General features: G+C 41.8%; 1 protein-coding gene and 1 long non-coding RNA gene across 7 annotated transcripts; both read left to right on the forward strand.

Annotated features, from left to right (window-relative positions):
* Positions 1 to 15: 15 nt before the first annotated feature.
* shda (Src homology 2 domain containing transforming protein D, a) lies at positions 16 to 15,224 on the forward strand (the record flags this gene model as incomplete). 6 transcript variants are annotated; one of them, XM_080784582.1, is made up of 9 exons in its annotated part: positions 16 to 200; positions 1,195 to 1,429; positions 1,565 to 1,666; positions 3,235 to 3,391; positions 3,783 to 4,061; positions 4,873 to 5,053; positions 10,598 to 10,717; positions 12,738 to 12,869; positions 13,332 to 15,221. In XM_080784582.1, the coding sequence occupies 8 exons, from the start codon at positions 1,199 to 1,201 to the stop codon at positions 13,516 to 13,518; spliced, it is 1,389 nt and encodes a 462-aa protein (XP_080640708.1). In that variant the 3' UTR covers positions 13,519 to 15,221. The 6 variants fall into 6 exon arrangements, with proteins under 6 accessions (XP_080640708.1, XP_080640709.1, XP_080640710.1 ...); XM_080784583.1 differs by having other exon boundaries at positions 3,804 to 4,061; positions 13,332 to 15,214; XM_080784584.1 differs by lacking the exon at positions 12,738 to 12,869 and having other exon boundaries at positions 13,332 to 15,211.
* A 1,162-nt stretch (positions 15,225 to 16,386) lies between these two features.
* Positions 16,387 to 17,060, forward strand: LOC308329556. The gene is made up of 3 exons (XR_013965406.1): positions 16,387 to 16,521; positions 16,804 to 16,876; positions 17,009 to 17,060. It is a non-coding gene; the product is annotated as an uncharacterized lncRNA (long non-coding RNA).
* Positions 17,061 to 17,550: the final 490 nt, after the last annotated feature.

Below are 17,550 nucleotides of genomic sequence, written 5' to 3' on the forward strand. Positions count from 1 at the left end.
GCCAGTCAACAGCCAACACTTGTGTCGGAGAACAGCCTGGGTTAGCATTAGCTAACCGCGTAGCTTTAGATTACCGACCTGCCTTGAGCAGGCGGCGTTGAATAGGAAAAGTATGTTTCATATTTAGCTCAGATCAAATAAAACGCTGGATGTTGATAACACAAATATAACTGGTACGGGGTACCGACAGGGCAAGGAGGGTGAGCGAAAAATACCTTATCAAACTACAACGTTAGCTACCATGTTAGCTACCTAGCCAACCTTAGACGGAACTGTTGGCTAATTACCGACTAATATTATTAATAGCGTACAGCCGTACATTGATATTACTATTAACTATTACTATTGGTATTAAGTTGCAAGCAAATATGCATAACAAATGTGGGTTGAAACTGCTTGAAACTTGTGCTATATGCTAACATGGATAATAACTTATTAAAGTCACTGATCAAGTCATTGCTAGGCAGTAGTGATAGTGATGTTTTTGTTTTTCCGCCAAATGGCATTATGAAAGCTCTTTGCTTCAGCTCTGGTCCATGTCCTGGCTATGGACCAGAGCTAGCTTTGCCTATTGATTGCATAGCAGGGCTGAATGGAAAGTATAAGTTGATAAGAAGTGGCTGACACTGGACACTTAAATAATTTACGTCATTTTTATGGCATGATGTGTTTTTATACTTCCAATTTCCATCTCTTTCCTCCAGAGCTTTGATTGATCTATTGAATAGTTTATTAGACAGAAATGCAACAAACAAAAAAGTACTGTTAAACACTTAGTCCAGAAGGCACTAAGCACCAAAAGAAAGTCCTTGCGGTCTTGTTTCCATTCAGCCCTATGCAATCAATTCATAGACATGACATGAGAAACAACAATATCATTATTTCAATATCATTACAGGAAAAAACTAAAGATTCAATATCGTCATCATCGCCACAGGAAAGAATACAGGGTGGGAGAAAAGGGGGGGGGGGGGGTGATCACCTGATTAAGGGAGAAGTGATCATTTCCTAACCTGACTCCGCCAGCTGGCGGAATCAGGTTAATCATTTCCTCCAATCAATCAAAACAGTGAGTTTGTCGGTTTCTGTAGGATTGAGCTGCTTAATTTCCATCCTCTCCGTCTCTGTTATCATCATCAATCATTAATATCGTCATACAAATCCTGGGCAATCTGTTTTCTTCACATTTGCTAGATCCATGGCAAAGTGGTTGAAGGGCTACTTAAACCTTGGCAGCCGCCGCGATCCTCCACAGCCCCCGAGGCCAGATTACACAGAGAGTGAGTTTCTGAAGGCTTACAGAGCTCAGAAGGAATTGGATTTTGAGGACCCCTACCAGACGTCTGACAAACATAAAGGCAGCTACAACTCTTGTAGTGCCACAGTGAGCCTGCCCTCTTTCGGTTCAGTTCTGCCTAATGGTGTGGAGGTATGTATGTTTTCAAAGCAATGTTCATTCATGTATTCAGTGTTATTCTGCACTGTAGATCCTGAGAGTAGAAGTCTCAAGAGAGGATGATTGAATTGTGAACACGTTTCCGCTCACTAATATGTCATGTTCTAGGTGAAAATAGTGTCACCCAAACATAGACTCATCAAAGTGGATTCCCAGGAGTTTGGTCGCTGTCAGGTCCCTCTCAGCCCTGTGACTGTTCAAGAGGAACCTGTAAGTATGATGCTCTTCTGCTTTACTTTCCGCTGCACACTTCATATTTTCTCTTGAACTTTCTTCCAGAATAGTAGAAAAGAGCCTCATTTATTCTCTGAAGTCCATGACATGCCCATGCCAGCAGCACACACTTAGGGCGGATTCACACTATGAGTATGGTCCCGGGTGCGCACTCGGGACCACTTGGCAGATGTTGTGGTAGTGTGAATGCTGTGTACTGTTCTCGGGAGCGGATCACCCAACCGTTCCCGGGACCGCATGGGGAGGTACTTGACGTGTACTTAGATACGGATTGCTGCAATGTGAAAGCCATCCGTACTAAAAGAAGAAGGTAGGCTATAATCAATTAATCATATATAATTTATCTATCTTTATGACGCATTAGTTTACATGGGTTATACCTTCTGTAGCCGCAATTTGCAACTCTAGATTTCTTTATAATGGGATGAATCTAGAGTTGCAATACCCTCCATTGACTCCCCACTCATCCAATTTGGTTTGCGATCTGCTTGTCTTAAACGACGTTAAACTCACCAACATTGCAGCTGTAGTTCAAGCTTGAATTATCCTCTTGCAATCTGCTGAGCTTGTTTTTCATAAAAATCCACCGTAGAGATGTTATGAGCTACTCTCTGTCAAGAAATTCTGTGCAGGTGATTCTTTTTCTAAGTGCTGGAGTTTGGAAGCACTCGTCTTATGTCACTGAACTGCCCTGCGTACCACCTGTTTCGAATTTGCACATAATGCAGGAGGCAGCAGCGTGACCCGTTAACAAAAACGAGTGCTTCCAAACGGCAACACTTGGAAAAAGAATCACCTGCAAAGGATGTCTTGACAGAAAGTAGCTCATAACATCTCTACGGTGGAGTTTTATGAAAAACAAGCTCGGCAGATTGAAAGAGGATAATTCAAGCTTGGACTACAGCTGCAATGTTGGTGAGTTTAACGTCGTTTAAGACAAGCAGATCGCAAACCAAATTGGATGAGTGGGGAGTCAATGGAGGGGTATTGCAACTCTAGATTCATCCCATTATTTAAAGAGTTGCAAATTGGCTGGCCATGATTCACATTGGCCTGGATTCTTCCGCACCTGAGTACACGTCATTCAACTGTATTCAATTCTTTCACATTGCAGCGATCCGTATCAGAGTACACTTCAATCGGTCCCAAGACTACTTCCATGTGGTCCCAGGAACGGTTGGGTGATCCGCTCCCGGGAACGGTATGCAGCATTCACACTACCACAACATCTGCCAAGCCTCCAAGTGGTCCCGAATGCGCAACTGGAACCATAGTGTGAATCCCCCCTCAAAGCCCCCATAGTCCACAGCGTCCCTCTGAGGTACATAAGTACCATTTCAGTTGAATGAAGTGGACTGTGGTCGAATTGATCATGGCCAGCGGGGACCAGGCAATCGTATCCGTATCAGTGTGAATCCGTCCCTATTGTACTGGCTCATCAGCTTGGCACTATTAAGTCTGTCACATTGCCCTACTTAGTTTGCTTCCTGCCCATCCTGTTTGTCTCTCTCTCTTTCTCTGTCTCTGTCTCTCTCTCTCTCTAGGTAGTTCCGTCTGCCCCAGCAGTAGGGGACACAGACTACTCTGACCCATTTGACGCCCGTCCAGATCCAAGGATCAGGCCCGACTGGGAGCACAAATCTGCGCCACCGGACTGCTGCAGCTATATGGAGCCATTTGAGGCCCAGAGGATCATCTCTGGTCAGTTAGCTCATCATTTATGGTTAAACTGTATACTTTGGTTAACACACATTAACTATGCTGATATGGGAAGTATTGACACATTTTGAACAAGTCTTAAAGTATTGGAAAAATGCATGCATGTACTGTCGTTTATAAGACCCAACAAAATGGCTGTATGTGTGTTGGTACGGTCAGAAGCTGTGAGGCTGTCGGACTGGCTCAGCCATGCATGGCTTTGTACTTGTACTGTCAAATAAAACCATCCTCTGGAAAGATATCTCTGCCTGCTTCTGCTTCAGAACTTTCTTCTCAGTTTTAGCCTTAAGTATTTTGAGTCTTTGTGTGGTAGAGCGAACACACTTCTCTCGCTAGTTAATTAACTTCACGTGCATAAATGAAGTGGTTTTAGCTTTGTATATTTCATGTGCAGAGCTCCAGCATAGCCCAATGAACAACAGGCCTGGGATTGGAGATGGTGGCCAGCTGTATGACAACCCCTATGAGGAGCGGACTCGTCACTACCACCTAGCCTCTCCAGCATCACACCTACAGTCCCAGGGGCTCGAGGTTGGTTTTGGTCAGGGAGAAGGCAGGGAAAGCAGGCTACCGCAGGATGACGAGAGGCCAGCCGATGAATACGACCAACCCTGGGAGTGGAAGAAAGACAATATCTCTAAAGCACTAGCAGGTAAAATACTGTGCAAAATATTGGGATTGCTATTGCCATTTTGGCAATAGCAATAGACCTTCTCTACACCAGTCGACATGCACTATCCAGCCTGTATCAGGGCTTGTGATATGTGGGTTGGCATCAGATCAAAGTGCTTTCACACAAGTGCTATCAATGTCTACAAATGTTTATATTTTATATGGTTTGATTTTATGAGCCCTATTTTGGGGAAACAGGGAAACGGTTATGAAGCACAGTCAAGAACAGATTATGTCAAATTATTTACAAAAGCAGTTAATACGTTTGGCATTGGTCCTTTGAAAAGTGTTTTTCAGTGTAAAATCCGTAGTTCATAAGACAAATTCATATTCTCTAAATAAACTATGCGGTCGATCATCCACAAAATGACTGAATGATCTTTTTAAGTGGATGTCAGCTCAGGGTCCATTTAAAGATGTACAATTATCCAAAAACGATTAAATTATATATTCTTTTTTTTTTCAGATTGAGGAATTCATACCTAACCAAAATGTAATTGATAAAAAATAACATAGTGCTGGTCTGTGATGTTTGGAGATATCTTTGTGTGCTGAAAATAACGAGCATGCCTCGTTATACGTTGGTAGACCTGATCCAAGCAGGCTGTGCACACCGTTGTCTTAGCCCATTTTGGGCGGGAACCCCTTTTGTTATGCTTTAGCTATTGAAAAATAGCAGATCTACACCGAGTGGCGCGCCAATCTGTCTTTGGACTCCTCCCACAAACACATTTTTATTTCCTCCATTGGATTTAGTTATGTTCCTAACCCTAATTGTCTTTGTTTGACAGTTCAGTTTGAAGGAGCAGAGCGGGAGCGTGCACGAGCCCAAACGGATCAGACCAGGCATCACAGAACCAGCCCTACATCCACCACAGTCACGGGAGGGTCGGCCACACTCCGTATGATTGGTGATACTCCTCCAGTCCTAGGGGAGAGAGTGGACCCAACTCTGCCACTGGAGAGACAAGTGTAAGTGTTGTAGCGACTACTTCTTCCCATTGATTGACTGTGTGACGCGTTTCAAACAAACAGCAGGAGCTCATCAATTAGGGTAGGAAGTGGAACATCAAAACCAAGCGTGGGGAAAAACAAAACAAAATATAGAATCAACAACAAAATGTATGTATATATGGCTCCTACAGTAAGTCTTAAAAGCCAGTGTGCACTGTGGTGTGGTGGCACCACCCCGGGTCTCACTCTCAACCAGTAAATGCAACTGACTACATGATATAAATATCCACCGTTCCTGGTTACATTAAGCTCAACTGGCTGAATATCAAACTAAATTGGACTAAAATAAAGTGGTTTTTTTGGTATTCAGACAAATCTGTCTGTCTCTCATCTAGGGGCCACCATCTCATTCAAAGATTTTCCTAGAAGCTTTCTCATTGGTTGATTTGCCTGTCTACTTCCTGATTGGTTCCAAGAAAGCTTAGAGAAGGAAAAGACACCAACGTCATGGTGTCACGTGACTGGACGCACGGGCTGCGCCATGACACCCCACCACGCCCCCTTGTGCCAAAACTCACACTGGAAGTTTGATGAATACATTGCAGTGGATGGGAGCCCGCTGGACATCTTATAAACAAACATTATTTATGAACGATAGCGACCTTTGTCATATAATCGGTCCAGGAATATAATAGAAGACATATCACAGATTGTTTTCCGACTGGGTGTTTTTCGACTTGCTAACTGTTTAATTGTATTCAGGAATTTAAAGAGCACAGAGTACGGCTCTGGGCTGCATGGTCTTAACCTGACTCCGCCAGCTGGTGACAGTATTGGGTTCACAATCCTGCCTTCAAAAACCCATATGCCTATATTGTTTTTAATTCATCAACATTACAAACTAAATAACGCTTTAAAAATGTTGAGAATAAAGGATTTTGCAATATTACAAGTCAGTGGTGTTCACTAAAGTAAAAGTTGCCTAGCAGTATCATGTAACATGCTCTAGAAGTGGTTAAGTTTCAGAATAAATACGCAAATTAACGGTAGCCTTAGGACCAACCTGCCTAGTATAATACAACAGTAGTTTTAAGTAGTACAACGTAATAGTAGTCTAGTAATAACTAATAATTGTAGTGAAAGTATAATATTTGCATGTGAAATGTAGAGGTATAAATATTAAACGATTTAAGTGTCATGTGTCCCTCAAAATATAGTAGGCATAGGCATACCTTATTAAAGAAGTTAATGCTTGCTCTATCAACTCCAGACATTGCCTTTATATTCAGTTTCAAGTTAAATATGAATGAATGACTGGCTAAATGAAATTGTACTGGTACCACGGAACGTGACATGCACGCACGTGCGTGCATGTGCGCATCGCGGCATGCACACAGACAGAACAGCTGCATAGCCTAAGCCTAAAACACAAAAGTAGACTTAAAATGGTCAGACAAACATCCTTACTGCACACTAGCCAAACTAAAAGGTTTTCTTTGGACGAATATATCTGTAACTGTTTCTTTGATGGAGGAGAATACCACACAGCAGCAGTAGCCTACTGGAGCCGTAGCAGTCCACACTGCTGTTTAATGTCAAGTGTGCATGGCATGCTTACCGGCTACGTGCGCTCACAGTCAATTCAATTCAATTCAAAGGGCTTTATTGGCATGAGAAAACATACGTTTTACAGTCTGTGGCTACGTTTACATGAGCAGTTAAATCCCCTTTTCATTCCGAATAGAAGTTCAATCCTATTAAACGTTGTTATGTAAACACCTACAAAAACTTACATCCGAATGAAAACGCTCGATGCGATCTAAAAACCATTCCGATGTCACTGGCCGGATTACTCCGATTTTCAATGCGATTGAAAGAAATTTGACTCATGTATACACTGCTTCGGATGTAAATTCATTCTGGTCTTTCTGAGCATGCTCCAATTGGGCGCTCATATCCAAGGCGCGCCGTCGGCGCCGAGGAGTTTGCATATAGAGCGCGTTATTTCGTTCCTTTTTTCAGATCCGAAATCCACAAAAAAAACGTGGAGCGCAGCAGATGAGATACCCCTTGTGTGTGTGTGTGTGTGTGTGTGTGTGTGTGTGTGTGTGTGTGTGTGTGTGTGTGTGTGTGTGTGTGTGTGTGTGTGTGTGTGTGTGTGTGTGTGTGTGTGTGTGTGTGTGTGTGTGTGTGTGTGTGTGTGTGTGTGTGTGTGTGTGTGTGTGTGTGTGTGTGTGTGTGTGTGTGTGTGTGTGTGTTCAACGGTCTCTCTCTCTCAAAAATAACGAGCGACCCGATAGAATAATAATCATCGGTGTTGCGTTGCGTGCCCTGGCCGTGCTGTAGATACAAAGTATAATAGTAGGCCTACAAATAAAAACGAGATGATCAACTTCCCAGCGGAGAAGCGGAGCCGCAGCGGGTGGGGAAAAAAAGACGGCGTAGTTTCACGTGAATTAACATGTATCATGTGACGTCTTCTATCACTTCTCCATATAAACACTCATTCGGAATGACCATTTCCCATGTAAACTCGCGGCAAAAAACATTACATCGGATGTATTTTATTCGGAAGTATTTATTCGGAATGATCACCCTTCATGTAAACGTAGCCACAGTCACCGATCAGGTATAAACAGTATTTATTCTGTAACTTAACCACTTGTAGAGCATGTTACATTGTGATACTGCTAGGCAACTTTTACTTTAGTGAACACCACTGACTTGTAATATTGCAAAATCCTTTATTCTCAACATTTTTAAAGCATTATTTAGTTTGTAATCTTGATGAATTAAAAACAATATAGGCATATTTCAATAAGCAGGATTGAAAGCAGGATTGTGAACCCAATACTGTCACCAGCTGGCGGAGTCAGGTTAAGACCATGCAGCCCAGAGCCGTACTCTGTGCTCTTTAAATTCCTGAATACAATTAAACAGTTAGCAAGTCGAAAAACACCCAGTCGGAAAACAATCTGTGATATGTCTTCTATTATATTCCTGGACCGATTATATGACAAAGGTCGCTATCGTTCATAATTTAAATAATGTTTGTTTACAAGATGTCCAGCGGGCTCCCATCCACTGCAATGTATTCATCGAACTTCCAGTGTGAGTTTTGGCACAAAGGGGCGTGGTGGGGTGTCATGGCGCAGCCCGTGCGTCCAGTCACGTGACACCATGACGTTGGTGTCTTTTCCTTCTCTAAGCTTTCTTGATTGGTTCGTAATTTCGACGAGGTTTTTTTTCCCGACCAATGACAAAGCTTCTAGGAACATCTTTGAATGCAGATTGTGGCCCCTAGATGTGTCACAGAGACATTTTCTTTTGGGAGCGTTTTACTCATTGCTGGCTGTCTGAATACCAAAACAAAATCATCATTAAAATGTTGACATATATTGCTTATGGCAATCTACACAAATCAAATATTCTAGAGACTATTTGGATGGCATGGCTTTTTAGATGGTGAGTGTAGCCCATTAAAATAAACTAGGTTGAGACAGTTGGCATCAGGTACTGCATGCATGTTAGCTAGCAGCTGATATGAGATTAGGAAATAACCTTAATACGCCACTGAGATTAGGAAATAACCTTAATACGCCGCCACTGTGATCCAAAGGTACTATAACAGTTGGTGGCAATATTGTACACACATCTTCATTTCCGATGTGAATCATGTGATAGGCCTAAATGACATTTCCTGATGGAGCTGTTGTGATTCATCAGTTATTGCAAGGCAGTTGAGGGAACATAAAAAGCTAATTTATTTGGAGATTGAACCAAATTGCTTCTGTAGCAGTGCTCATCGAAATAACATCTCAATCTAGATTCAGGTGCAATCTCATTTTGTAAAGAATCGTGCAGCACTAATACAATCTCAGACTTACCCAAAGACACTTTACATGGGGGGGCAATTAAACTAGTTGGCTGTCAAATTAATTTGAGTTCCTCTTATGGTTTTGCTACAAGAGAGAGACTTTAAGGGCGCTTTCACACCCAAAGTTCGCTTAGAAGGTCCGGATCAAGGACCAAGGACCAAATATTAGCATTTTGATTTTGGTCCGTTTGGTGTTCACACTGGACTTTGTAAAGCGTACCAAATATGTAAACAAATGACACGTGGACATGTTAAGCGAACCAAATAGTGAGGGAAAAAGAACATGAGGGGAAATCACTGTCTACAATTTTTGGGGCAACCTTCAGTCACACAGAGAGAGAAGAGAACAGCAACATGACAGCAACAACTTGCTATTGCATTCATTCTTAATTATTTTATTAGCCAAATAGGAGCAACAGATGAACAGAGGAGCAGGTGTTTGAACAATAATGTGCTTGCTGCTGATGCATACAATTCACGGAGACGTATAGCCTACAACAACAAGGTATCCCCGATAAAAATGACTTTTCTTCCATGTGTGCACCTTGACCTGATTAGATATATGTTATTTCTGCGCATCAAATCGGCAGGCATTTCCATGTCATCTTATGGTTTAAACTTGAAGGTGGTCAGTTAGTAGGTTATTGAGCTTCAAGTCAGAAAAGCTCCGCTGCAGCTAATTGAGTTGACCTAGTTTTACGTCTTTTGCTATAGTGATGTAATCTATTAATCATTTGGGACCACCTGTGTATAGCTTATTTAACATTGGCTTTTTCTCTATACGTGCGGCCGTGCGCGACATGGATGATTTTAAATATTTCAAATTCTCTGTCTCTGCGTCTCTCCCATATAAATATGTGCGCGCCCCCCCCATATACGGCCATTCCGTGTCGATAATTATACATGTTATTTTTGCGCATGTGAACCTCGTACGCTGCCATTACATTTGCGCTGCGCCTCGACATGCGTCTACTATTCAAATAAAATCAGACTGTCAGCTGTCATATCAATAGTGATCCCCGTAAAATATACATGCTTTTATAACTAATTATTAATGCAGCCTCACAACTGCCGAAGCCCGACAGCTATTTTGGCTATCGTACTGTATTTGGTCCTCTATAAAGTCCGAATGCATTCACACCAGTAACGAACCGCACCGTGGTTCGTTTGGAAGCGAACCGAGTCCGGCCTTTTTTAGCGGACCATGGTTCGTTTCTTTGATCCGCACCAGAGTTCGGCTGCATGTTCACACCAACCGAACCAAAGGGGTAAGCGGACCATGGTTCGTTTTAAACGAACCAAACATGTCCGGTGTGAAAGCGCCCTAAGAGGTTTAAGTCAAGCTTTGATGTTGTCTGTTTAAAGCCACAGTAGTTGGCTTGAATGTAGTAATGTTCAGCAACTAAAGACTAAATATTTTCATGGAAAATATGGGAATTGCATCTTTGCACCATTTAATATATACTAGTCTTAATCCAAAGTATTGGTTTTAATGTATCTCAGTCATGTTTCACTTGGGTAAGTTCAAACCCAAACCAAAGAGGAACAAGGAATTTGGACCCCATTCCAAGTTATTGTCTATCCTGTCATTGAACCTGCTCGCTCATTGGAAGACGCTCTGAAGAAGACCACCAGTTTAATAGCTGCAGGTTAAAATGGTGTGGGCCTTCATGTGCATTCTGTAGGTGGTACCACGGTGCTCTGAGCCGGCCAGAGGCTGAGAGTCTGCTGACGCTCTGTAAGGAGAGCTCCTACCTGGTGAGGAACAGCCAGACCTGCCGCAATGACTACTCGCTCTCCCTCAGGTACAGTTTCTGTTACGCCACTCTTTGCCGTGTGTGTCCCAAATCTCTTTGCCGTGTGTGTGTGTGTGTGTGTGTCCCAAATCTCTAGCCTACTGTCATGTAACTAACAAACACGCTTATGCCTATTACTGCAGGCACACTGCAGGCTTGTATATGTCCACTAGGGGGCAGACCAACCATCAAAAATATTTTGTTGACTAACTCAAAAGTGTACATTGCACATTAACACATTCCGTCAAATGAGAGAAGAAGTTTCTGAATAATTATTATAATTATTTTAGTTGGACAAAAAAAAAGAGCTCAAAACTTTTTGTTCATGCGCGGTCTGGTCACTTCCTAGTTTACCGCGGCAGAAAGAATGCCTCGTCTCTCTCGCTCTCCGTGGTTTTGATCAGATGGATATACTAAGCTCTTCATTTCTGACTTCTCACCTGCCTCTCGTTCAAAATAAGAACGCAATGGATTATTTAGCGATTATCGAAACAAGAGCAAGGTAAGCAAGCAAAAAAATTAATAAGATACATTTTATATATATATATACCGGTGTGTGTGTGTGTGTGTGTGTGTGTATGTGTGTGTGTATATATATATATATATATATATATATATATATATATATATATATATATATACAGTGTTTCCTGCAGGAAAAAGCTTTGGCATGGTGCTGGGCGCGGGGGGGGGGGGCTTCTGGCGCGCGGCCAGAGAATTAATTGATTATTGATTAATTAATTCATTAATTTGATTCATTAATTAATAAGTATTTGTATTACTGCTCTTGTAATGCTATTGGGGACACTGGGGGGACACTAGGGGACACTGGGCAGGCACTGGGGAGACACTGGGGAGGCACTGGGGAGGCACTCTGGGGCAAACTGGGGAGGCACTGGGGAGACACTGGAAAGGCACTGGAGAGGCACTGGGGAGACACTGGGGAGGCACTCAGGGGCAAACTGGGGAGGCACTCAGGGGGACACTGGGGAGGCACTGGGGAGGCACTGAGGGGACACTGGGGAGGCACTGCAGGCACTGGGGAGGCACTCAGGGGGACACTGGGGGGCACTGCATGGGCAGACACTGGGGTGGCACTTGGGGAGGCACAGGGGAGGTACTGGACATTTCATATCACACACACACCATGATTCACTAGCCCCCCCTTTTTTTTTTAAGCTTGGCATGGCGCGATTTATTTCAAGCATGGCGCAGCGCCATGCCAACAACATTGTGCAGGAAACCCTTATTATATATATATATATAATTTTTCCAGAACGGAGTACAGAGTAAAAGCAGCCATGTCTCCCGGCACCCCAGAGTTTCTATTTTGAAGGAATCCCGGCGCTGATTGTGTTTTAAAACCGGGAAAGCACCTGTGTCATTTTATACTACTGGTATTTTTGGAAAGTCTTGAAAGTGTTTAGAACTGATTTAGAAGGCGTTCTGGTAGAATCGGCCTCAGGTCTTAATTAAACCCCAGGATCCATATTCGGAGGGAAAACCTTCACAGAAGCTAAATGAGGATAAGACAGAAGATCTCAATCGGCTCTATTGTGCAGAAAGAATCGATAATAAGCAGATTTGGCAACCTGACTGTAGAAAGTAACACTACAGTAAAGAACTTGGGGGTTATTTTTTATTCTGAATTGAATTTTAATTCACACATTAATCATGTTACCAAGATTGCCTTTTTTCACCTAAGAAATATTGCACGAATCATCATCTGTCATTGGACGATGCAAAAAGCTTTGTTTTTTCTCGGCTTGATTACTGCAATGCGCTTTTTTCTGGACTGCCAAAGAAAAAAACTGACAGATTACAACATGGTAAATGCGGCAGCCAGAGTTTTAACTAAAACTAAGATGAGAGAACCTATTACTCCAGTTTTAGCTTCACTGCATTGGCTTCCGGTTGTTTTTACCATTGACTTTAAAATTATTTTACTTGTTTATAAAGCTCACAATGGTCTTGCTCCTTCCTACCTACATGACTGCCTCCCTAAATATGTCCCAAACCGCCCCCTCAGGTCTTCCACTGCTGGCCTGCTCGATGTGCCTAAATGGCAACTAAAAAACATGGTGAAGCAGCTTTCTGCTTCTACGGGCCGACGGCGTGGAACAAACTTCCACTATACCTTCGACAGGCAACCTCTGTACTTGTCTGTAGACATTTTTAAAGCACAGCTCAAGACCTACTTCTAAACACTTTTTGTCGATCTTTTAAATTCTTTGTTATTCATGTCCTCATTGTATTCCCTCACTGCTATTATTTGAATGTTTTAAGCCTTGCTTTTCTTTTCTTTCTTTTTTTCACCCTTTTTTCCCTCCATTGCTCTGTAAAGCACTTTGAGCTGCATTTTATGTCATGAAAGGTGCTATACAAATAATTATTATTACTTACTTGTTACGTAAGATGGTAGATCTTCTATTTTCTGCAAATATATTTAACGTGGAGTGAAAACAGCAAAGACATGACTAGCATAGAGTCCAGAGGGTTCAAGTGGTTAAACATTTAGAGACAGGACTTTGTGTTTCAGTCGGTCTTTATTGTGTTAATGTATTTTATTTAATTATTTACTGAAGCACCGCTCTCCCTCTCTCTCTGTCTCTCTCTGTCTCAGGAGCTGTAAAGGCTTCATGCACATGAAGTTCAGTCGGACTGAGGATGGGTGCTACGTCCTTGGGGAGAACAGCCCTCCTTTCTCCACCATCCCTGAGGTCATCCACTATTACACCACCCACAAGCTGCCTATCAGAGGAGCTGAGCACATGTCTCTACTATACCCAGTCATAGTGCAGACGCTCTGACACACAACAGTTACTCCTGGTGCTACTGAATTATGAGGAGTTTCATTCTGAAAAAAATGCCAGAATGGCTAGTGCCCCCCCCCCCCCCCCCCCCCACACACACACACACACACACACACACACAAACCATGTACAATACAATAGTTTTTATGACAATTGTTCTCAGATTGTAACACCAATTGTTCTAATTGCAACTCCACATTGAAAAACGTTCTTTGTATACAGATGGAAACCTACAGCTACAGTCGTTTTTAAGTTTATGTTTAAAATTGTGGTTGAATCTAGCTGCTAATTGCTGGCAACTGTGTTGTAAAAGCAATAATATGTTCGAGGCTGTGATATATTGTATTACGTATATCGCGGCTACTGGCATTTAAGGCACTCTGCTTCCCACTGCCAACAACATCCGTAGCTGTGATATAAACATGATACACAGTACCACGACTCATGCATTATTGGTTTAGTAAGCATTAAAAAAACAGAACCATAACGGTGGTCTGGCCAACCCAAACTCCAACTTCCTTGAGACGGGTAATCCAACACACAATTTTTCTTTGTCAACATTATTGACATCTAATAATCACTGCGTTTTTTGCATTTTAAGCGTGGATTGATTTGAAAAGTCTAGCCAAAAATAGTGCCTGCTTGCCTGGAGAAAAGCTTATGAACAAATGTATGAACTATGAAATGTGCGTACAATATGGACAAAGCTGTGAGTAGACAATAACATGAGTTTAGACCGGTATGGTCCTTTTTTATATATTTCAAATGACGAATGCCTCGTTTTGGAATGAAACTCTACATGTCATACTACAAGATGCCAACTATCCCTTTGCTCATTCGCCTTTCCTAATCATACAGCTTCATTTGTCGTTTACCGTACATGAGAACAGAATGTTGTGGTGCCACCCTTTTCCTGTTTACCATATCCCAATTGACTACACTGGCAGCTCAGCAAAGAGTGCTCAACACCTCATGGTCTTATGCCTGTGAACTTGTATTGTCACTGAATCCCATGCATCTTATTACCATTGGACCCTGAACATTGGTGATGATCACGATTGGTTGGATCAATATTTTTATGTCTAGTCTTTTTTTCTCTCAAGAGACAGTATGTATAAGAAGGCTTAGCCCTACTTTGAGACTGGTTTGGTTTCTAGAGTCAAATGGAAATATCTATTCTCTAAAGATTTGTTCTTGAGTATTTTACTGCCAAGTTAGATTAACTGCACTGCCGCGTCACCCGAGTATTTGTTCTGATGCGAAGTTGCGAACCCAGCACTACATTACAACCCAGCATTCTATTTGCCTGTGGGTATCTGAGCCTGTTTAAGAAAGGCCTGTGAATGTGATATGATGCTGTAGCCACTTGTCCTGTAAGGTTTCCCCACTCAATTATTGTCGTGTGTGAACTCCACGGCAGTAACGGGTAATCATAAGACAAAGGCACATGAGTTAGTTAGCTTAGCACTGCAACAGTCTCCCGCAATACTAGTGTAGAGAATAACTACAGTATTATATTAAAAGCTTGTCGCTTTATGATAATGAGTATTACAGAAGCTTTAGTAGATTCTTTACTGTGTTTTATACCGTTTTAATTGTCTGTTGGAAATAAAGTGTTGTATTTGTTTTTAAAATGGTTGTTTCCATGTTTGTGAATAAGAGACCTATCTGTACAAACTTCAAACGCTTTTTCGAACGTTGTGGTTTATGATGAGATGTATGGTACAATTTATTTGGTTTTGCTAGCCTATAAGGTTCTCAACCAGTGCCTTTTCCAGATCAGATGAACCTACAAAGTAACATATTGTCCCATCTGCTTTTAGTAAAACTTTCTCTTGACATTACCTTAAATTATTAGTGTGTTAAAGCTGAAGCTTTAAAGCTGCAATCCAGTCCAATATGTATGATAGAGCAGTGGTTCCCAAACTTTTCATCTCAAGACCCAAAAAATAAATAAGATGTTTGCCCGTGATCCAAACTAGTGAAAATAGCAGATCTACAAGCGCACAACACGGCGCTTTGTGCCACAAGCTTATATATCGTATCGGCTATTTTCATTACTTCAATTATAATAGTTTTTTCTTTATTTTATGGAATTTCTTATTCTTTAAAAAAAAAGATAATTTGAAATGTGTGTGTATATATGCATGTATGTATGTGTGTGTTGTGTATATATTTTTTTTGTTATGCAGGAAAAGAAAATTGGTCCGTGACCCACTGTCCCGACCGACCCACTGTGGAAACGGTGTGATAGAGTATGTTAATGCAAATATCACCAGCATCTGCAGTGGTTGGAGGTGGTCTCCCGACACTTTGAGAAATGAAGACCCTGGTGTTGGGTAGGAGTGGAGACGGGACACTGCTTCACTGCCTAAATCCAGCTTCTAAACGCAGTATGTTCCCTGACCAAGCTCCTCCATCTTAGAAGATTGTTTACTAGAACATTTACCTTTAAGCATGCTGTTTACACCGATGGTAATTTTCAATCAGCCAGAGAGTAGAAGGAATATCAAACATGTTTCAGCTTCTGAGATCATTATGAATTGTACTCTGTGTGTTACTTGATACCATAGCAACCGGCAGGTGTCGGGTCAGAGAGCTCAGGCTGCTGCGACGACAGGTAGGCAACGTTATACAGAATCATTCTTTGGTTTTAAAGTTTGCTAAAACTATTAGCAGCAGCCGTAATGTGTACATTTACATTACTTTCTTTAATGTTTTGCAAACTATTATAATGCACATCAAACTGAAAGAAGTCCTACGTTTACTGTAGCTGCCAGTGCCAGTAGAGTGTAGTATAGCTACATACTGTGATGATTATGCCTTCCGAATTCTACTGTGTTGTGCTGTGCATTGTGCAGTAAATACATTCTGTGGAACTAATTCTTCATGTGCTGCAAACACAGAAAACCCACAGATGGTCTGAGATGACACACTTGACCACAGTCTGAGAGCAAAGATAACTATTTTGGACCAAGCTCGTCACACAGACAATTTAAAGTAGGTTATACTGCTGAACACAAATGGATATTTCAAATTTGTTGTATCCGTATCGTGACTATTAATGATTTCACTGTAGTCTTTGTTGCAGCCGGGGAAAGTAAAGTCAACAGGTTTCAATCACATTATGGATCTTCCTTAGCACACTTTAAAATCCTGTATTATTTTAACTCCAATGGTAAAAAATGTACCCAAATGGATATCCATTTAATGTCCACACAATACATTGTCTGGGGAAAGCCATGCAATAACGAACCATTGAATGATTCTCTGTCCCCTCAGCTCCAGTATCCATGGCAACTCGGATAGAACAGCTTGCGCAGCCAAAGCTCGACCTGCTCAGATATCCAGATCGGTATGTCTGTCTCTCTCCTCTCTTTATCTGTCACTCAGTGTCTCTCTCTCCCTCTCTATCAGTTTTGTCCCCTTTTTTAAGCAATAATTAGTTCCCCATGTATAATAACTAATTAGTTCCTGCCTATTCCAGTCGTTCTGTGTACTGGCTGGATGCGCTGGCAAAAGAGAGGACTGACTCCACAACCATATTTGGTAAGTCTGTCTTTGTACCTGTCACCCCCGTGCCCCCTACATACACCACACACACACACACACACACACACACACACACACACACAGTCACACACACACACACACACACACACACACACACACACACACACTTCTATAATTGATTCATTGTATTGCTTGCAGAATTAACACCCCGATGGTCTCAGCTGTGTAGAGGCAAAAAACAACATGGGGATATTGAACAAATCAGGTTAATATTTAATATGCATCCATACATAAATTCTTCTTCCTTATACAGTATGTAGTCCAACTTTCAGAATCAGCAATGAATTACTTACTCTTATTTATCTTTCTCATCACCACTTCCTCTCCTACCCTGCTCTCTATTTATCTTTTCATCTTTTATGTATGTTTTTTATATTTTGCTTACACTTTATCTATTCTACTCATTTTCATTCTCATCTTGCTCTTCTCCTGGCTTATATGCTCTCTACGACTTCC

This window comes from Protomyctophum bolini (assembly GCF_963924005.1).
Source record: "Protomyctophum bolini genome assembly, chromosome: 15".
Lineage (NCBI taxonomy): Eukaryota > Metazoa > Chordata > Actinopteri > Myctophiformes > Myctophidae > Protomyctophum > Protomyctophum bolini.